The sequence below is a fragment of the Rosa rugosa genome, chromosome 3 (genome assembly GCF_958449725.1).
Source record: "Rosa rugosa chromosome 3, drRosRugo1.1, whole genome shotgun sequence".
In the NCBI taxonomy this organism is placed as follows: domain Eukaryota; kingdom Viridiplantae; phylum Streptophyta; class Magnoliopsida; order Rosales; family Rosaceae; genus Rosa; species Rosa rugosa.
In genome coordinates, this window is record NC_084822.1 from 54,096,005 (window position 1) to 54,117,891 (window position 21,887).

At 40.7% G+C, this 21,887-nt stretch overlaps 2 protein-coding genes and 1 long non-coding RNA gene across 3 annotated transcripts; 1 reads left to right on the top strand and 2 right to left on the bottom strand.

The window, feature by feature from the left end:
- Positions 1–1,640: 1,640 nt before the first annotated feature.
- Positions 1,641–3,862, bottom strand: LOC133740131 (uncharacterized). Its single transcript, XR_009861031.1, has 5 exons — positions 3,575–3,862; positions 3,097–3,292; positions 2,300–2,418; positions 2,099–2,200; positions 1,641–1,986 (listed from the first exon to the last, which is right to left on the bottom strand). It is a non-coding gene; the product is annotated as an uncharacterized LOC133740131 (long non-coding RNA).
- Positions 3,863–7,654: 3,792 nt separating this feature from the next.
- On the top strand, positions 7,655–10,426 carry LOC133739095 (uncharacterized). Its single transcript, XM_062166818.1, has one exon. It carries the CDS (start codon positions 8,648–8,650, stop codon positions 9,905–9,907), a length of 1,260 nt encoding a protein of 419 aa, XP_062022802.1. The 5' UTR covers positions 7,655–8,647; the 3' UTR covers positions 9,908–10,426.
- Positions 10,427–18,733: 8,307 nt separating this feature from the next.
- LOC133737949 (uncharacterized) lies at positions 18,734–19,498 on the bottom strand. Its single transcript, XM_062165409.1, has 2 exons — positions 18,983–19,498; positions 18,734–18,901 (listed from the first exon to the last, which is right to left on the bottom strand). Exons 1-2 carry the CDS (start codon positions 19,496–19,498, stop codon positions 18,734–18,736), a joined length of 684 nt encoding a protein of 227 aa, XP_062021393.1.
- Between the last annotated feature and the right edge of the window lie 2,389 nt (positions 19,499–21,887).

A 21,887-nucleotide genomic window follows, 5' to 3' on the forward strand; every position in this document is an offset into this window, starting at 1 on the left:
GACAGTGACATGGTCAGTTACTTGAGATTAACAGTGACATATGGTCAGTTACATGATCAGTGACTTAGTTAGTTACTTGAGGTTAATAGTTACCCAGACAGTGACTTGAAAATTCCAAAATATGTAAGTGACATGCAGTGTGACTTGGGTCAGTGACATGGATATAATAATGACTTGACAAGTGACTTGTTCGGTGATTAACAGTGACATGGTCAGTTACTTGAGATTAACAGTGACATGGTCAGTTACATGATCAGTGACTTAGTTAGCTACTTGAGGTTAATAGTTACCCGGACAGTGACTTGAAAATTCCAAAATATGTAAGTGACATGCAGTGTGACTTGGGTCAGTGACATGGATATAATAATGACTTGACAAGTGACTTGTTCGGTGATTGACAGTGACATGGTCAGTTACTTGAGATTAACAGTGACATGGTCAGTTACATGATCAGTGACTTAGTTAGCTACTTAAGGTTAATAGTTACCCAGACAGTGACTTGAAAATTCCAAAATATGTAAGTGACATGCAGTGTGACTTGGGTCAGTGATATGGATATAATAATGACTTGACAAGTGACATGTTATTGACAGTGACTTGTTCGTTGATTGACAGTGACATGGCCGGTAACTTGATTGACAGTGACATTGGCAGTTACATGATTAGTGACTTAGTTAGTTACTTGAGGTTAATAGTTACCCAGACAGTGACTTGAAAATTCCAAAATATGTAAGTGACATGCAGTGTGACTTGGGTCAGTGACATGGATAGTGACTTGTTCGGTGATTGACAGTGACATGGTCAGTTACTTGAGATTAACAGTGACTTTGGCAGTTACCTAGATTCACCTCGAGAGGATTATTCCTCACTCATATTGGTTTTGAGGTGATTTCTTCTCACACCCATATTAGCCTTCAGAGGATTTCTTCTCACACATATTTGTCTTTAGGGAATTACTTTACTCCTCACCCAAATTTTCTTTAAGAGGATATCTCCTCACCTAGATTTCCCTTGAGGAAATTACTCCTCACCCATATTAGCTTTGAGATGATTTATTCTCACACAGATTAGCCTTTAGGGAATTACTTTACTCTTCACCCAAATTTTCTTTAAGGATATATCTCCTCACCCAGATTTCCCTTGAGGAGATTACTCCTCACCCATATTAGCCTTGAGAGGATTTCTTCTCACACAGATTAGCCTTTAGGGAATTATTTTACTCCTCACCCAAATTTCCTTAAGGGGATATCTCATCATCCAGATTTTCTTTGAGGAGATTACTCCTCACTCATATTGGTCTTGAGGGGATATCTCCTCATCCAGATTTCCCTTGAGGAGATTACTATGAATATATGCAATATGACTTGGCCAGTAACTTGGTCAGTGACAAGTATATAACAGTGACATGGTCAATGATGCAATGTGACTTGGCCAGTGACTTGGTCAGTGACTTATATTACAGTGAAATGCAATGTGACATGACCAGTGACATGAATATAACAATAACTTGACAAGTGATATGCAATTGCCAATGACATGTTCAGTGACTTGTCTACTGACTTGTGATCAACCTTGGACATGGTCAGTGACATTGACTTGTTGAATTCAAAAGATGCCGAAAATTAGAATGTGTTGTAAAAGATCTATAAAAATAATGTTTTATTAAGGAAAAAACATAACAGTGACATCATAAAAAGATACAAAAAGCTAATTTATTTAATAAACTGGAGTTTACAATTCATCAGTGACTTGCATCCTAAGCCCTAGGCAAATTTCTAAAACTCTAAATCTGCAGAGATCCAATTGTGCCTATGTTCCGCAAATATCTTGATTATATGAGCTTTATATTGCAAAATATCCTTGCTGAGTTTCTTCTGAATCCCCTCCTCTTTCGAAAGTTTCTCCATGTAGTTCACCTCTGTCTTGGAAAAATCAAGTGCCGGTTGTGATATTTCAAGCCCTTCCTTTCGAACAATGGACACATACCTAGAAGTGTTGTAGAAGAAGAACAATATAGAGTTTGAGCAACAGAGTTTTACAGTAGTTCAAATGCAAGCAAGCATCCTAACTTTGCTAAAAGGAAATGCAGCTACAGTACCGTTGAGGATTGAAATTGTCAACTCCAAGGTCCTCATCCCGTAGAAGAATGCGACTATATTGATCAACTATATCAGGATGTAAGAAACGCTTTGCGAACCACCTAGGCATCAAGAAAGCTATCACTCAGAAATGCATCTAAAATAAGCCAACTTCTAATACAAATGAAATGATTGAAGGCATGAAGATAAGTCATGTGTACCATTTTGTTTGATTGACTACAGACACATAAATGACAAGATCATTCCATTGAAATTGCTTCCACTCATCAACGTTACCATCATAATGAAAAAGCATCACAACAAAACCACTTGACAAAAACTGCATTACGGTGTATAAGATCAAACACAAAGCCAATTCAATAGAATGTCAATGCAATATAATCTATTAAATATCACATTCCAACTATGAAAAAGGCATGAAACATCAAATAACATAATTATAAAAATTTCAAATCAGCAACAGTTTAACAGTTCAGTAGTTCAAGAACTTGGAAACTTTGAAACATTCTTTATGAGTTTTCATGCCAAAGCCAATGAGTCTAGAAGAAAAAAAAATTAGAAGTGGATCGAGATTGGATTAATATTTTGAAGAGATTGAGAGAGTCGGAGCCTTTACTAAATTTGGGAGATTGGAGGGATTGGAATCGAAGAGCCAATGGATCTGCATGAGGCATTTTTTGTGAGAGAGGAGTTGGTTTCTTTATCTTCATATTACTTAAATATCTTCTAGCCTAGATGATCCTACTTGGTGATCAATAGCTAATGCAAGTCCAAAAGGCAATCATAAATGTAAATAGATTTCTGTATCCAATTGACATACAGTAAATATTTCAAAAAACTGCAAAAATTTCTGCCTTTATTGAGTACCTATCTCAATAATTGGTCAAAAATCAGATATCAACTATGTCTTTAGCTCATTTCTACATTAGATGGATGTATAAAGTGATATACATATATATAACAATATAATTGGCAAGAGGAAAAAATAATTACTTACCAGGAAAACAGAATCCCTAGCAGCAAGAGCAGCTATATCAGCACAAGAAACAAACCCTCCCACATTTGCTATGAGCTAGCTCACGGAGGTCATTGATGATTTCGAAGGCCGTGGCCCTCAAACTCAGGTTTGGAGGTGCCTCCTGCTCACTTGGACCACTCGCTGATCCATCAAGCAAAACTGACCCATCACATCCCTGCAATATCAATATTTATTCAATTTGACATGTACGCATTATATATCGGTCTCAACGCTCCCAATCAAAAGTCTCACCAACTCTTTTTTTAAAAGGTAGGACTAAAATTAACTCAGTGACTGACATAAACCATCTGATTATGTGCAACCCAGTGCTACTGAAAACGGCAAAGTGCAACTTCAAAACAAAAGAATCGGAATGCCCAAAAACTAACACGATCAAACCAGTTTCCGGCAACAATTACAGTTCAAATTTTACTTCAACAATTAAACATGGGCTTACCTTGATGGTGAGGTCGAGAGGGAGAGCCCAGGAGATGGAGTTGTGCTTGGAGGCTCGTCGTCTCGCCGAGCTCTTACCGGCCTCGAGGAGCACCGATCCCAACTGCAGGGCGCGATCAATGAGCTTGATCTGATCGGTGTCGGAGTCACGGGAGTCGAGGATCCACTCGAAGGAGAGATCGATGGTGAAGGGCGGCGAGTCGGAGAAGTCGAGGAAGGTCTTAAGGAGTTGCGGTCAAGGAGGTTGGGATGGTAAGGGTTTGTGGAGAGAGAGAGATTTTGGTAAAGGGTTGAATCTGAACGGATAACATATTAACGGAAGGGAGGGAACGAGAGCCAGCAGTGGCAGTTTTTGTAATTAAGTTTAACTTTAGTGGTAGGTTGTTAATAGGTGACCTTAATTATCAGGGGGACATTTGTGGTGTCTGGATTATCATAAAGTACTTTAAAATGACCTCTTTTATCATCGTCCCTAAATAAAATTCTGCAAGAAAATAAATACCAAATATTTGTTTGGGTTCTTGACCCAAAGCACTAAAATTGACCAAAATTATCTCACTTACCCCAGCAACAGATTTTTAGTCTCACTAACCCAATTTAAAGAGAAATGACAAATATGACCTCAGCCTAATTAATTAACTACAGTCATGCCACTGTCTCTCCTCCCCGATGCACAGCTCTCTCTCCCCTCTCTCTCTCTCTTCCCCCAGATTCTGAACCTGACGCCTCCGGCATGGCGAGGAATCGGAATTCTCGCGACAGCGTTGCAGGTCGTCATTCTCGAGTCCGGCACCCCGAGGAATCAGAATTCTCGCTCTCCGATCTGTACTGTTTCAGCACTCTCTCTCATCCCTCTCACTAGATCTGCATCGGCGTACTCGTCGGAGGCTCAAAGTGAGGGACCATGGTGGCCGGAGCACGGTACCTCACGACCTCACCTTATCCGTGCCAGCTGGTCCGCCGTGATCAGTTCCCGGACCTTGGCCAGAACCTTCGGGTGCGAGTCGAGCGACGCCACCACCCACAACAGCGATACGTGAAGGAGTCCTGAGCAGCAAATAGAAAGTCCAATAGGTGAGCGCCGACGAATTGGGCTAGATATGGCTTGATAGGGATGAAGAATTGAAGGATGAGCAGCTTGTTTCGATATTCTCAGAGTGCAAGAAAGCATAGAGCATTTTTTTTTTTTAGACTGTGGGCATAAAGCCAGAAATGCAAGAAGGAAAAAAAAAAGTTGTATTGCGGGGCAATAGACTTTTTGAATTGATGTAATCTCCTCTTTTTTTTCTTCTATCAAAAGTTTTATTTATCTAATTTAGAAATATCAGTTCCCATTTCGGTGATCGAAACGTCTATTAGGGTGCAATAGACGTCTACTACCCATCTATTGGGGGGCAATAGACGTCTATTGGGGGCAATAAACCTTTCCGGTGATTTATGAGATCTCCGACGACCTCTTTAGGGACTTTCAGGGAGGTTTTCAGGAAAATCCGGTCGGCAGCGGCGGCTGGTGACCGGAATCCGACAGCTGGTGACATGAATCCGCGCGACCGGTGACCGAAATCCGACAACCGGTGACGGAGCTCCGGCGAAGTCTCCTATGGTTTCTCTCTCTTCTATTTTCTCTTTCTTTCTCTCTCTAAGTAACACATGGGTGAAGGTAAAATGGTATTAAAAATTTTAAAAAAAAAAAAAAACTTTATGGGGTATCTTCCTTAGAGTGTTTTGGGTAAGGAGAAATTAAAAAAACTTAATGGGATAAGTGAGAAAAAAAATCTCTAAAAATTGGGTAAATTGACAAAAACCCTATTTTTTATTCATATTTATTTTTGGATAACAGAATAATTAAACCAGTTTTGAGTTTTGTCTTGTTCAAGAGAAAATTTTCGACCATTTTCTTAAAAATTGAAATTTATTTATCCTAACTTCATACTTTACTTCAAATGGCTCTCCATAACAGAGTGATTCTTGCGTGGGGCAGCCGCACCGCCACGTGGTGCGGCGTGGCGATGCGGCAGGCCAATCATTCCCCTAGCAGGGGGGTATTTTGGGTATTTCACATTTAAAAACCAGGGACAATTTCGGAACAAAGACAAAAATTTCTGAGATTTGATTGGGCAGCCGCACCGTACACGTGGTGCGGCTACCCGCACCTAAGAATTGGCCCTCCATAACATCCATTTTTGTGTTGAATGAAAAGACAAATTTTTCTGTTTAATTTTCTCTCTCGAGCTCCAAAAAACTCGGCCGGCTTGGTCAAGGGTTTGCGACGTCCTCCTCGTCCAGCGGCTCTCATGGTTTGCGTCAGTCCGCCACGTCGTTAATGGGTTGCTGCCGGACGGGTGTTTGATCACTATTTGCCTGAGTCTTGTGGGATGTGGTTTGGCTTAGGGTCTGGCTTGATGGTCTAACTATGAGCATCAGACGAAATCTTGAGTGCGTGTGGGCGGTGGCATGGCGTGGGTCGGCATAGTGGGGGCACCTCCAGGATCGGCTGCATCTTGGGAGGATGGGTTCGATGCGGCCTGGCTCTATCGGGCTTCGACGTGGGTGCGATGGTGAGTCCGATGTGGAATTGAGGAGGCGAGATCTGGCTCTGGATCGGTGGTGAGGTCCGGTGCTGGATTGTGGCGGCGAAGTCCGGCGCTAGGTAGCGGAGGTCGACGAACAGTGTGGCTGGCGATTGAATTTGGGCTCGGGTCAGGCTTTCTTGTTGGGCCTGCGTCGGGCCTTCTCTTGGGCTGTGTGGACTGCTAGTTTTGGGCTGGTTTTTGCTCTAGGCCCTCTATTTTAGTTTAGTCTTTTTGATTAAAATAATTCCATACTTTGTTAGGGAGCTATGCTTATAGTTTTTAGTGAGCGTCATTTAGTCTAGTGTACTCGGCCTATTTGCTATGTAGTAATTAATAGTCTATAGGCTTCATTTCGGAGCATAGAACCGTCAAATGATTGGACCTAATCTATGTATCACTGTGCTACTACCACAAACTCTTTATCTACCCCTTGATGGTAGAGGGAGGATATGTAATGGCCCTTTCTGGCTTTCGATGAATGATAGTCACCCTATTTGGGTTTGTTAAAAAAAAAAATACTTTACTTCAAATGAGCTTTTATGAACGACAATTATATTCATAACAAATGTAAGCAAACGAATTATGTACACAATAACTCGTTCTTGTTTGGGAAAACCAGAAAGGAGATCAGTAACCATGTAACATCACTTTCAGCTATAAATCGTTTTGTAGAACAAGTTGAACAATCGGAAACAATAAGTTACAAATATTGAAACTAGTACAACCTATATTTCTTCTATACCCATGTAGAGATGTAACTAGAGACAATCAACTTCCATCGTATTAAGCGATGCACTGTGAAAATACTTTTATACGCTAAGAATTCAAAACTGAGCTAACAATACAAACATAATAAGTGATCTATAACGTGCACAAACGAGTCATGGTTTATCAACATGGTAATGACTCAACACAAATCACGCAGACCACCATATTGATCAATAATATCATAAACGAATCCTAGTCACACCGCCACAGTGATCAAGAATAACATAAACAAACTCTAGTCACACCAACTATGAAAAGCGATCTACATTTTTGCAACTCAATAGCAAAAACATACATATTCGGTCGAAATTCATATGGGGCACCAACCGTTCCAAATGCTGACAATCATAGCCACCTATGAGCCATCGACCATATGAGGCACTGGCGGAAAGTCTCACTGTAACAATCCAACCGCGTTTTTTAACCTCTCAGGCTATAGAGCCTTAGTTAAAAAAGATTTTATTACTGACAAAACTAAACAATAATCACACGTGACACCAGTACAATAGCGCAAGAGATGACTTCTACCCTAATGGCAATAAAAAAAATCCAACCAACTTAATTTACACGGTTCGCTATCAATCGAGTCACATTAAAGTTCATAAACTTTAAATTTTAAATCGTGAATCACTTGATTAGCTTATCGATGTTTGTTGGCAAAAAACAAAAAATGAAGTGTAAATGAACATGGTATTATGTTCATCAATAGAACGAAAAAAGGCAACAAAAAAAAAATACAAGGTGAGACCTTGTGAGAGCAACCGAGAAAGAAGAGAAGGAAGAGAGAGAAAAACAAAAGAAAGAAGGAAGAAATAGAGCAGCGATCGAGCTACACAGAGAGAGGTGAGAGAGCCTATGTTCGAATATAAATCAGCAGCACCAAAAAAACAAAATTAGATAAAAATAAAAAAACCCCAAAATTTCAAAAAAAGAAAAAAAAAAAAGAAGAGGAAGAGCGAGAAAGCGAAAGGCAAAGCTCGCAAGTCAGTGAGGTTCGATTTCCCTCTGCAAATTCGTCAAGCTCGTTAAGGTCAGAGTTCAATCAATCTCCAAAAGCCCTCTCACACTCTCTCTCCCCCAAACCCTTTCACTATTTCAATTTCTCTTTTTTTTTTTTTTTTTTGGCGCTTCATTTGTTTATCTGCAAATCCCAATTTCTATCTGCAATTCGAGCTCTGTTTCGCCGGACTCACTGATCTCATTCCCCGGACTTCAAATTTCAAGTCTTGAAGTTCGGAGCTCGCCAATTGCGCGAATTCAATACTGGGTTTGCATTGGCGCGGCGGTGCAATTCAAGTTTGGGAGGAACTCCGGACCCGAATTTGTGGTGATTCGGACTTAGGGTTTTTGATTTGTATTGGTTTTCGATGAATTGAGCTAGGTGTGTTGTGGGTTTGATCTTTAGGGTTTTGGGATTGAGGAGATGGGATTTGGTTTTGCATTGTGTGGATTGTGGGCGGGACAATTCGGGGTTGTTTGGAAAGAAGGTTAACGGTAGTCTCATTTGAGATTGGGGTTTTTTTTTAATTTTATTTTACTTTTTTTATTTTTGGGGGTTTCTGGACTGTGGCTCTGTTTGGTGTGATATGCAGAGTGTTAAGAATTGATTTGAAATGAATGATATGGGGGAGTGCAAGTTCTGGTTTTTTTCGAGATAGGAGTAACAGTAATTTGGGGGTTGCTGGGGGATTTGTAAAGTATTGTGGATGGTGTATGAATCTGTTTGTTGAGAAATGCAACCTCAGCAGTTGTCGAGGATCGATTTGGGTGATTTGAGAGCTCAGTTAGTGAAGAGGATCGGGCCTGAGAAGTCGAAACGATACTTTTATTACTTGAACAAGTTGTTGAGTCAGAAGCTGAGCAAGAAAGAGTTTGATAAGTTGTGCCACCGCGTGTTAGGAAGTGAAAACTTGCCGCTGCACAATCATTTTATACTGTCAATCTTGAAGAATGCATGCCAAGGCAAGATCCCGCCACCAGTTCATTCATCAGGTCCTGCAAAACCTGGGGTGCAAGCTGCAAACAGTTCTCCGAGTAGGGAAGATGGGCACGAACAAAGTGGGAACCTTTTCCCAAATCAGAATCAAAATGTGTCTGTTTGGTCTAATGGGGTTTTGCCTGTGTCCCCAAGGAAGGGGAGGTCCGCTATACGTGAGCGGAAGCTAAGGGATAGGCCTAGCCCACTTGGACCAAATGGGAAGGTAGACAGTGTGTCACATCCATCCACAGGTTCAGAGGATAGTGGCAGTAAGATTATCACGGAGAATGGGGATGCAAATCCATTTGATTATCAGAGACCAATGCAGCATCTTCAACCAGTTGCCGAGCTACCTGAACGTGAAAGAGATGGTGCAGTCAGGCGACCCACAGGAAAACCACAGATACTCAGCAATCAGGCCAACTTTGCAGTTATGGAAGATGGGGAAGAGGCGGAACAATCAAACCGTTTGAGTTTCTCCAGAAGTCCTCTTCTTGCTCCACTTGGGATCCCATTATACTCAGCCAGTGTAGGTGGGGCCCGCAAAGCTATTCCGGTGGGTAGCAGCTGTGATTTTGTTAGCTATTATGACAGTGGGGTTTTGTCTGATACGGAGACCCTGAGAAACCGTATGGAGCAGATTGCTGCAGCACAAGGTGTTGGAGGTGTTTCTATGGAATGTGCCAATATGTTAAATAATGTGTTGGATGTGTACTTAAAGCGATTGATCAAATCCTGTGTTGAGCTGGTGGGATCAAGGTCTGGTTTAGAGCCAAGAAAGAATGCTGCACCAAAGCAGCAGATTCAAGGAAAGGTTATTAATGGCATGTGGCCAAGCAATCACCCGCATATGCAGGGCAGCAATGGGCCCTTGGAAGTTTCACAGGAGGAAAGACCGCAGCGCTCAATATCTTTGCTTGATTTTAAGGTTGCAATGGAGCTAAATCCACAGCAACTTGGAGAAGACTGGCCATTGCTGCTGGAGAAGATTTGTATGCAGTCATTTGAGGAATGAAACATCATTAAGAAGATACCCTTCATCCCAAAGTTGTGGTTGGGTCGGTCTGTTCCAGTTCGAAGTCCTGACGATGGTTGTTCGAGATCATTGATACAACTAATTCCATTCACATTGTCAGGATGGACCAGATGGTTCCTAAGTGGGTAAAGTTCCAGTTCTTCCAAAATGAAATCATCTGTTCAAGCATCAAATGGCTGTATTTGCTTGCTATAGAGCCAGGACCGATCCAGATCTAACTGCAACCAATCAAGGGGTGCTTTGAAATTAAACCCCCATGTTTGGTTGTTTTGTTGTTGTTTAACATAGATGCTGCTGTATTTGCAATCACTCAAGATCTCAAGCTTTCAGTGTAATTGCAGCCAAGGAAGAAGAAATATAAGAAAATTTTGCAGGGATACTGTTCTGTAGCTCGGTGAGAGGTACAATTCCTTGTGTAAGAGCTGCAGTATGCTCTGTATGTATTTTTAAAATCTGAGAATTGATTGAAATTTCAATAACAATAACACATTGACATCATTGGACTGTCCTTGATAGCATGAATTTAGTGTTTCAACTAAATAACACTATTATGCTGTGGTTATATTTCAGCAAGCAAGTACACGCTCGCTCAGGCACACACACACATTATTCATGACTCATACCAACCCATGGTCTCTTCTTTTTGGTAATGTGTTACAAATTTAACCTTTTTTCTTTTCAAAAAACTAGCCTTTGAGTTTCACTACTCAGCTTGTTGAACTCATAGTGGTGAATTGGGCTTCAGAAGAGTATGAGCCAAAATAAGAAGTATAAGAAGCAACAGAATGTGTAGAACATATATATACATACACAACTAAAGTTAAAGTAAAATAGCAACATTTGTTAATAAGCAAATACCGTTACTACATCCACATCAAGTTCTTTGCATAATTTGAAACTTTTCTGTAGGTGATTAGAGCTTTGGATTTGCTTTAATATCACATATAGATTCTTTCTCTCCATGAAATATGATGGGCACTTGTGGTTTGACATTCATGCATATACACTAGGATTATATAGTTGAGAGTGGATATACATGCAGATTTACTGCAATTGTTTATTGTCTAATGTTATAGGATGCTTTTGATATACTTTTGGTATTGAATTATATGTGAAAAGTATAATGTATGAGCCAAAATTTTCATTCACATGCATTACTCTCACTCTTCCTCCATTTTCCCCTTCTTTTTTTTTTTAGATTTTTGGTTAGGGCAAGGCGTCGAAGCGATGTTAAAATTCAAGCTTGAACTTTGATCATGATGGTGTTAATGTTCATGAAGATCAAATTCTTTGTACATACTTCACTTGTTTGTACAATTGTGTATATCACTTATTTGTACATCTGTGTGTAGGCAAATAATCTTACATACATTACTCTCATTCTCCTACTTCTTAAATTTTTGCTTAGGTTTAGGTGTCTGAGCAGAGTCACATTTCAAGCTTGAACTTTGAGCATGCTTTTCTGATAAAAGAAAAGAACTTTCTTGATAATAAAGAAAAAAAATTAATTTGGTCAAGGTTTTGTGCTAACTTCTCATGGTAACCAAGAAGGCAAGAAGAGCTCAATTCTCTGTAAACATATTTCTACTTGCAGTTTTTTTCTTATGATTATTTTATTCTCTATTTCATTGTTTGCTTAAAGATAGGTTGTTCTTGGAACTGCAGCTTAGAAGTATCTGGGTTGTTGTTTCTGAGTGGGTTTTGACCCTAGGCCCAACCTGATTGTGGTCTACCTTGAAACGTTTAGGAAATAACATACAGATTTGTTTCAACTATTTTTATTTAAGCGTACTTATAAATAGGTTATGGTACCATACATCTTGCCCAGGTCTGTGGAAAGTCCTTGGATAATGGAACTATGATATATCTTCTGTTTGTTTTACAATTTATTGCTTCTTTCTTTACATAAAATATAGAATTTTCTGGTGAAGGCTAGTTAGAAAGTTGCCACATTCTTGCCTAGGCTTCTAGAAAGTGGAAGAAGGAACTGTTGATTCACAGATGATGGATGATTGATGTGATATATACTTGTATATACACATATATTTTTTTTTCTTTTTCCTTTTTGAACAAAAAATAATTGTTTTAGGTCCCAAGGCTTAGTTCTCTGCATCTTCTTTAAAGTCTGAATTGTTCTGGTAGGGAGCTTCTTCAGATTCATAAGAAGCAGAGAATTTGGAGTTGGGATGCTGCATATTCTTTGTATTATATCATTGTTGGTTCTTTGGGACTATGGAACTAAATAGAGTTGCAGAGACAAAACAAACATGTTGGGGCTTGATGTGTCTGCTGGATACTAGCTAGCCTAGCCTCACTTGTCTTGGTAAGCGTCGCTGGCCTCGTCATTTTGTGCTGGGGAAGATGACACCCGCACTCATCTCTGCTTTGACTTCTGAGATATGAGACCGCTTCCACGGTCGGGTTAGGTTAGTTAACTCGGAATCTGGAGAGGTTCCATTAATTCATTATCATTAACACTGGCTTTGTTAACATTCAGGTCACTAATTGTGTTTGTGATTCTTCTGTTGTGGGAGAGCAGGGTAATGTAGGGCCCACATGTGGTTGACATTTTGGCACATGTGGGTCCCTTTCTGATATCCGGGTTGAAGATTCCGATCATCTTTCCGGTGAACTCAGTTTCTGTGTCTGTCTCTCTGGCGGCTGTGCGCAGGAATGATGAGCAGCATGTTCCGCAATAGTACGTATGTACGGTTTGGGACATCCTTAAAGTAGTGCCACGTTTACCTGTTTCAATCGAACCAAACCTTAACTTTATGCCCATATCCTAGTTCCTACACACGTCACTATTCCAAGGCTCAGTCTGTACCGGAACCTAGTCAGTCAATCTATTCAAGTTTTGATTTGGAAACTTTTTGGTCCCAACCCCTTTCCCCACTTCTGAAATTGTATCCAAGAAAATACAGGCTAGCTCTGTATACCTTTCCTTTTTGGGCATTTGTAACCTCCTTTGGATAAAATAATGATCGCAGTAAAAGTCGAAAAGTGAACTATAATGGGAATTCTTATTCTAGAGAAGAAGGGTCATCGTTAAAGTTTAAACAACCATACGGAAACATTCACAACTAATAAATCGTGAAAGTGAATTCATCTGTACATAAAAAAAGGGTAAAAACTACTAGGAAATAAGTAAAAGAAGCAAAGTTTGTACAAAGTACATTCCTCTTTTCTCTATCTCTCCTCTGAAAGACTTAACAATCGAGTTTCGGAGACGGTGGCGACGGTCAGGGTGATGCTACTGCTGCGGCAGCCACTGGTTTACACAGACAACACGATTACTATGCTCGCATCGCAAGAACCCACTTCATCTTCAGCCACACACGCTTACTGTAAGAAAAGAGAGGGCAATAACTATCACTGTGCTATATAAAGAATCTGTGTCCTTGTACAAGGACAACGAAATCAACACCTATGAGAAAAGGAACCGGCAATACAGCAATTTGACATCATCCTTATTATCACATCTGCTTCTTAGGGCAATCTGAAAATTCCTTCTTCTGTGAACACTGTGCTTACACTGCCCAGTAACAAGTCCTGCCATCAAATAGTGAAAATGTGAAATGCTGTAAACAACCAACAATCGATAAGTGAACACAAAAAGCTCTATAATTAACTACATTAATGTTAGCTCTTCTTCACCTCTTCCTATGCTCCAAATAGCCAGCAACACCTACACCAATTTTATGAAATAATGAGATTAACTAAAGAACGGATGCATTACCTTTTCGCCGAATTGAAGGAGTTTCAGAAAATAACTGTTGTGATGAACCAGCAGCATTCGTGGTGATAGACACTTGAGGTTGAGCCACAATGTGTGCTATCGGCTGAAAATTTTGGATAGGAGCCACCACATGTTCATCAAAAAGTCCGCATAGAAGCAACTTGCATGACTCCAATGCTTCACACCAGTACTTGACATCTTGCCCACCATTGACATTGCTTCTGTTGTGTTGGCTTTTTGGCAAAACCAGTGTATAAACGCATTGTGACAGTCTGGCAAACAATCCTCACTAAGCATTCTATCGAAGAAAGAAAGAGCATCACCGATTTCCCCAAACTTACAGTAACCATCAATCAAAACAGTATATAACTATATATCTGTTGAAGAACAATCGAAAACTAAACAGAGAGAAGGAGAGAGTGTAGATGGAGAGATTGAAGAGTGAATTGGTGAGTTTATTCTTCTTAAATTGGAGGGTTTATATAGGGATAAAAAGCATAGAAAATACACTATTATAACCCCCACATTCCATTACACTTATCTCTTTACTATTGTACCTAATACATGATATAGACATTAATAGTATAAAATCAATTACACTATAACACTCCCCCTTGGATATATCATGTTTAATAGTATTGTCTTGGTGATGCGCTTCTAAGTTGCCTCGTTAAAAACCTTGCCAAGTAATAAAACCCTGTGGGAAAAAACAATCATGGTCGAATGAGAAAAAGAGCACAACGCGCATGAGTGTGGAGTAGCAATACCGTATCTTCGGAGATAAGTGGAGTCTTCTTATCAGCATCATAAGTAGGTAGTATGTCTACGAGAGGGATGCAGTATAAGTGGGGCGACCATACTAAAGATGTGCCTCATTAAAACCTTGCCAGGTAAAAACCCAGTGGGAAAAATAACCTTAGACGAAGGACAAAAGAGTACACGATGGTCTGGATATTCCTCCTAATTTCAACTCCCCCTGATAATTACAATTATGGGAGTTCAGATAACTTTCTCAATCCGATGCTCTTCACATGTTTCTCGAAGGTGGATTTTGGTAACGACTTAGTAAATAAGTCTGCTATATTATCCTCTGATCGGATTTGATTTACTTCAATATTTAGAAGTGATTGTTGTTGTTGATTATAAAAGAACTTAGGCGATATATGTTTGGTGTTGTCGCCTTTAATGAAACCTAACTTCATTTGTTCAATACAAGCTGCATTATCCTCATAAATGCATGTAGGTTCATCCGTGGTAGACTTCAAACCACAACTTCCTCGAATATGTCTAATTATAGACCTTAGCCATATGCATTCACGCACAGCTTCATGTAGAGCGATAATCTCTGCATGATTTGAGGAAGTAGCAAAAAGGGTCTGTTTTGTAGACCTCCAAGATATCGCGGTGCTTCCCATGGTAAAGACATAACCTGTTTGGGAGCGACCTTTGTGAGGGTCAGAGAGATACCCTGCATCAGCAAAGCCCATCAAAACATCATTTTTATTTTGATGGAGGGGAGGAGGAGAACGTTGGCTACCATGGACGGTGTCGCCAGCGCCTTTATTTTGGAAGGTGGCCTTTTGCCTTGTGGGGTTCGATCCCATGCTTCCGTCTTTTCTTTTCTCTCTGTAGGGATAAACAAGCCCATATCAATCGTACCTCTTAAGTATCGAAAGATTGTCTTTATACCAACCCAATGGCGGCGTGTTTGGCGCAGAACTATGTCGAGCTAACAAGTTCACTGCGAATGAGATATCCGGTCTTGTGCATTGAGCGAAATACAATAATGCGCCTATTGCACTTAGATAGGATATTTCAGCCTCTAATAAATCCTCGTCCTCATCCTTTGGACGAAATTGATCTTTTCTGGGCTCAAGACTACGGCCGATCATGGGAGTACTCACAGGCTTTGCTTTATCTTCATTAAAGCGTCTTAGTAATTTTTGAGTATACGCTGACTGATGGATCATAATCCCATCTCTACGGTGCTCGAGTTCTATTCCGAGACAAAACCGTGTTTTCCCAAGATCTTTCATCTCAAAATCGGATTTCAAATATTTAGCAGTTTCTCTTAACTCTTCTAGAGTTCCAATTAGGTTCATGTCATCGACATAAACTGCTACAATTGCAAATCCGGAACTTGTTCTTTTAATGAACACGCATGGGCATATTTCATTGTTAACATATCCCTTTCCAATCAAGTAGTCACTTAGACGGTTATACCACATCCGTCCGGATTGTTTCAATCCGTATAGTGAGCGTCTTAATTTTATTGAAAACGCGCTCCGTGGTTTAGAGCCACTTGATTTGGGTAATTGAAGTCCATCTGGAACCTTCATATATATCTCTGAATCTAGATCCCCATGCCATAGAGATATGCTGTAACCACATCCATAAGCTGCATGTCTAGTTTTTCGGAAACTACCAAACTGACAAGGTAGCGGAACGTTATAATGTCCATTACGGGAGAATATGTCTCCTCGTAGTCGATTCCAGGGCGCTGTGAGAAACCATGCGCCACAAGGCGAGCTTTGTATCTAACAACCTCATCTTTCTCATTACGCTTTCTAACAAAGACCCATTTATGGCCAACAGGCTTTATATTTGGGGGTGTCAGCGTTATAGGCCCAAATACCTGTCTCTTTGTTAGTGAATCCAATTCAGTCTGGATCGCATCTTTCCATTTAGGCCAATTGTCTCTTCGTTGACATTCTTCAACGGAGCGCGGTTCGATATCATCGTTTTCTAGAATTCCTTTTGCAATATGATATGCAAATGCATCATCAATAGTCATAGAATTTCTATCCATCATCACATGTATACTGTTGTAATTCATGGAGATCTCTCTATTCTCTGGAATTGGTTCTGTTATTGGAGCATCCTCCAATGATGTCTCTTGGACATAACCATAATCCGGAATATTCTCATGAGATGGATTATTTGTATCGATGATTAATGGATTATTTTGTGCCAAACTCGCTTTCTTTCTTGGGCGAGAATCCATCGAACCTTTGGGCCTCCCGCGCTTCCTGGCAGGAGTCGTGGTCCTAGCCACTGCGTCACCCATATAGGGGATGTTGGCACTATTCTCATAATGTATTTTTGAGATGGCGTCATGTCCTCTAGTTTTAGGGACATCAATCCTTGCAGGCACATTTGCAGCAGGTATGTATGATCTCGTCACTTTAGCGATATCAGAAAACGCATCAGGCATTGATTCTGCCACGTTATGAAGATCGAGAATTCTCCGCACTTCAATTTCGGACTGTGCGGTTTTGGGGTCAAGATGAGACAAAGTGGGGACAGACCACGACAAATTCTGTCGTTTCTGTTGAACATTAGTGTTCATATCTCCCCCTAACGACGGGAAGACCGTCTCATCAAAGTGACAATCCGCAAATCTTGCGGTACATAGATCGCTTGTCAAGGGTTCTATGTAGCGGATAATGGTTGGAGAGTCATATCCAACATAAAGGCTTAATCGTCTTTGAGGACCCATTTTGGTGCGCTGTGGCGGAGCAATTGGCACATAAACTGCACACCCAAATATGCGTAAGTGTGAGACATCAGGCTCATACCCAGTCACCATCTGAGACGCAGAAAAGGGTTGGGTGGCAGTGGGCCTCAGACGAATAAGCACAGCTGCGTGCAATATTGCATAACCCCAAGCAGAGATAGGGAGATTGGTGCGCATGACCAATGCTCTAGCAACCATTTGAAGTCTTTTAATGGCAGCTTCTGCGAGACCATTTTGGGTGTGTACATGAGGGACAGGGTGTTCAACCTCGATCCTAATGGACATGCAATAATCATTAAAAGTCTTTGATGTAAACTCTCCAGCATTGTCAAGACGAATTGACTTAATAGGATGATCAGGGTGGTGAGCCCTTAACTTAATGATTTGTGCTAGGAGTTTAGCAAATGCAGCATTTCTTGTGGATAATAGCATGACACGTGACCAACGTGTCGATGCGTCAACCAACACCATAAAATATCTAAATGGTCCGCAAGTTGGTTGGATAGGTCCACAAATATCACCTTGTATTCTTTGCAAGAATGGTATATTGTCTTTAGTGTCCTTTGCATAGGATGGCCTCGATCCTACCTTTGCTAAAGATCAAGCTTTGCAAAACGAATTATATGTTTCAGAAGTAACTCTTTGGACCAATCTTTGGTTCGTACTTCTTTTCGTTTTGAAGAATGGATGTCCGTGTGAAGTTTTTAATATACGGAGCATCATATCACGACCTGGATGTCCCAAACGATCGTGCCAAAGCCTGTATGTGTCAGAATCCCATAAATTTTCATTCATGATATGGTTGGATTCAATGACTCTAATAGTGGTTGCATACAATCCACTAGAGCGACACACTAGTTTCTCTAATACTTGTGTATTTTCGTAGTTATTAGAGGTGATGCAAATGAACTCTTGTCCATTCTCACAATGTGTTTTCACATGAAGATCATTGGCTCTTATATATTTAAAACTCAATAGGGTTCTTCCGGCGCTTGGAGCATATAGAGCTTCGGCAACATTAATATTTGTGCCATTTGGTAACAGAAATTGAGCTGGTCCTCGACCATGAATCAATTGTGATGGTCCTGCCATCGTTGTTACGGAGGATCGACTAGGCGTCATCCATAAAAATAATTGCCTATGTCGTAATATAGTATGTGTGGTACCACTATCAAGAAGGCATTCCAATTCTCCGGAAAACATACTGAAAAAAATAAAGCTCGGAATATTAACACATGTCTTATGACATAATGCGATACTTTATTAGTAAGGAAAATTTCCAATGATTACATCATGGTTTTTCCAAAGTCCATTCCAAAAATCAAACCTAGACAAATTGTAGTCACTCAATCCGTTTGGTAACTCCAATAAAATATGACCAGAGAAGTAGAGAGATGTTGGTGGAGCGAGGCTCACTTAAATACCCCAATCTTAATCACTTTCCTAGACATCATATTTCATTGGGTGCGCCAGTAGAGAAAGAGTTAATACAATTGTCATTTATTGACTAAGGCATATTTGCCGTTCTTGGAAAATAGAAAGGACTATTCTAATCAAAGTCTGCAGCATCTTTGTGCTCTTCATCTATAGCTTTGAAGTCCTCAATGGTGAGATTGACATCTTCACCATTTTCATCTTCTGCAAGGTAAACTTCTTGCTCTCTCAGGTCCCTATATGCCCTGTATTTTGCAACTAGTTGGTCACTTGCCTTGCATAGCTTGAACCAATGCTCAGTTGATCCACATCGATAACACAAATCATTGTGGTTGCCTCCCTTTAATTGAGGTGCACGTTATGCATTTTGTGGATATTCCCTAGGAGGGTTTCGACTGCTACTACCACGTCTTATGCGGCGACCTCCACGGCCCATGTTGCCACCACGGCTCATGGTGCTACTTCCACGGCCCATGGTGTTGCCATATCCACTTCTCCCACGTGTGGAGTTACCATCACGTGTGCCCGCTCTAAAGTTGCGGTTTCCTTCCTTATTGGAGCGGTTATATGTCCCCATTTGTCCTTCATATCCCCTGTTATTAGGGTACCGTTCCTTGCGTTCTCTTTTGGGTGCGCTATAATTTGCCTCACGAACGCTCTTGGTTCCGACGAGCCTTGAATTATAATTCTTTATGAGGATGTTGTCGTGCTTCTCAGATACCGACAAAATATTTATAAGCTCATTAAACCTCGTAATTCGTCCAGCATTGAAGTCAGTGCGATATTGCTTTGACAGTACAATTGCATAGACTGGGAAGGTGGAGAGAGTCTTCTCAATTAGCTCTTCTTTTGTGATAGGTTTGTTACAGAACCTCAACATGGCTTTGAGGCGAAGAGCTTCTAAATTGTATTTAGAAACAGACTTGAAGTCGGAGAAGCGTATATTGTTCCACTAACCCTTCAAGTCAGGGAGGAGGGTATCTTGGATATTGCCAAAACGCTCCTCTAGTGCTACCCAGAGCTCTCTTGCATTCTTGATGGACATATAATCTAACCTGAGTGCTTTGTCCATATGACGTCGCATCAATATAACTGCATGAGCATGCTTTGTCGGTGTTCGAGCGAACACAAGATCCGGGTTAGGTACCTGGATTATATGCAATATTCCTTGTGAAGTGAGGTGGTTCTCAACATCGGTGACCCAACTGTGGTATTCTGAGCCTGTTGAGTCAAGCATGGGAAAGTCGAGTCTAGGTTCATTCGACATCCTGAAAATAAGGAGAAGATATATTAGTTTCGGAGTTTAAACTTCCACGAAAACTAAAATAACAAGATTTCCGAGCTATGCTACCAAGAAATCAATTTCCAAGATATTTGGATTAGACCGAAACAATCGATGCTTATGGACGCTCTTTAGTCCGAAGTCTTATGAACACTCTTAGTTCATCGATTACGAACGCTCTTAGTTCGTTTAGCGTGAATTTCTATAATTCCGCTTTTTCAATTGTAAGTTTTCAAGAAAAGAAAAGGAGTAAAAACTCAAAAGCGGGAACTTTTAGTAAAGAATACATTGAAATAGTGTTGTCGGAAAGTCGCCGGAAAAGTGTCGGAAAATCGCCGAAAAAGTGTCCGGAAAGTCGCCGGAAAAGTGTCGGAAAGTTGTCCGGAAAGTGGCCAGAAAGTTGCTCGGCAGGTCTCAGCAGGTGCTCGGCAGGTCCCTGGCAGATGTCGGCAGGTCCCTGGCAGATGTCGGCAGGTGCTGTCGACAGGTCTCGGCAGATCCGCTCGGTAGGTGTCGGCAGGGCTTCGGCAGGACTCGACAGCGGTCCGGCAGCGGTTCAATTTTTTCGGTGGCCGGTTCAGTGGGTTTCCGGCCGGTTCTGGAGGTTCTGAAACCGGTTCTGGGCTTCTTGGATCAAGAGCTTTGATATGTGATAGGGTTTGGAGGTTTTTTTTGTAGGTTTAGGAAAATGACTTCGATCGGATGATGAACTTCCTCTACTCTTGTTTTTTCGATTCTAATTCTAGAGCGTCGTGCTGATAACGTGTTGAAGAACAATCGAAAACTAAACAGAGAGAAGGAGAGAGTGTAGATGGAGAGATTGAAGAGTGAATTGGTGAGTTTATTCTTCTCAAATTGGAGGGTTAAAAAAGCATAGAAAATACACTATTATAACCCCCACATTCCATTACACTTATCTCTTTACTATTGTACCTAATACATGATATAGACATTAATAGTATAAAATCAATTACACTATAACAATATCACCTTATTTGGCTTAATGCCTCTCTCCTAGAGAGAATCAAAGAAGGCTTGAGCTTCTTCTACTCTCCCCCTCTTACAAAAAGCGTCGATAATAACACTAGCAGTCCACTGGTTAGGAACCAAATCACTATGCTTCATCAAATCAAGCAGCCTATAAGCACCGTCGAAATGACCTGCTTTACACTGCCCTTGTATCAATGAGGTGTATGTATTCACATCTGGTGAGAGCTTTCTTTAAAGCATTTTATCAAGCAATCCCATTGCCTGATTCCTCTTAACAAACCATAATCAACATACTAAACGTTTTAGCATCGGGGCAACAATCTTTCGACTACATGTCTACATCAATTGCAGTCTCAACCATTCCCTTCTTGCAATATGCATGAATCTATGTATTATCGGATGTTGTAGCTTTCTAGCATCAAATCAAACAACTTTCTAGCGTCATCCAGCATAGTTCCGTTACACATGTTACGCTGTACATACATCCGGCTCACAACATCTCTATCAAATAATTTTACAGCTTCCGATTTCCTTCCTAATCCATACAATGCATCAATAACAACATTATATGTTCTCACATTCCAGAACCTATCATTTTCCCCAATGTGAGAGAACCACTCCAAAGCCTCATCAACCTCCCCCGCCTCACAAAGCCCCTGTACTAAACTACTAAATTATTAAATGAACCACATTTCTTTCACAACCCTCATCACACACATTAGCTTAAGAACCCTAAAAGCACTATATATCCATATCCCTATTTCTAAGATGCCCCAATATCAAACAGTTATATGTAGACGTAATGAACCTGAAAGCAGCCTAGGGTTTTGGTAGACCCAAAATGTGAAAAATTGGAAGGCAGTTTTTGGGTCCAGGTTGAGGGTAAAGACTAAAGAGAAAAGTGACATGTGATGGGGATATCGAGGGGATTAGCTTTTTCAGGGAAGGGTGTTTTTGCCAATTTGGGTGAGAGAGGATGAAGAAGAGCTGGGAAGGA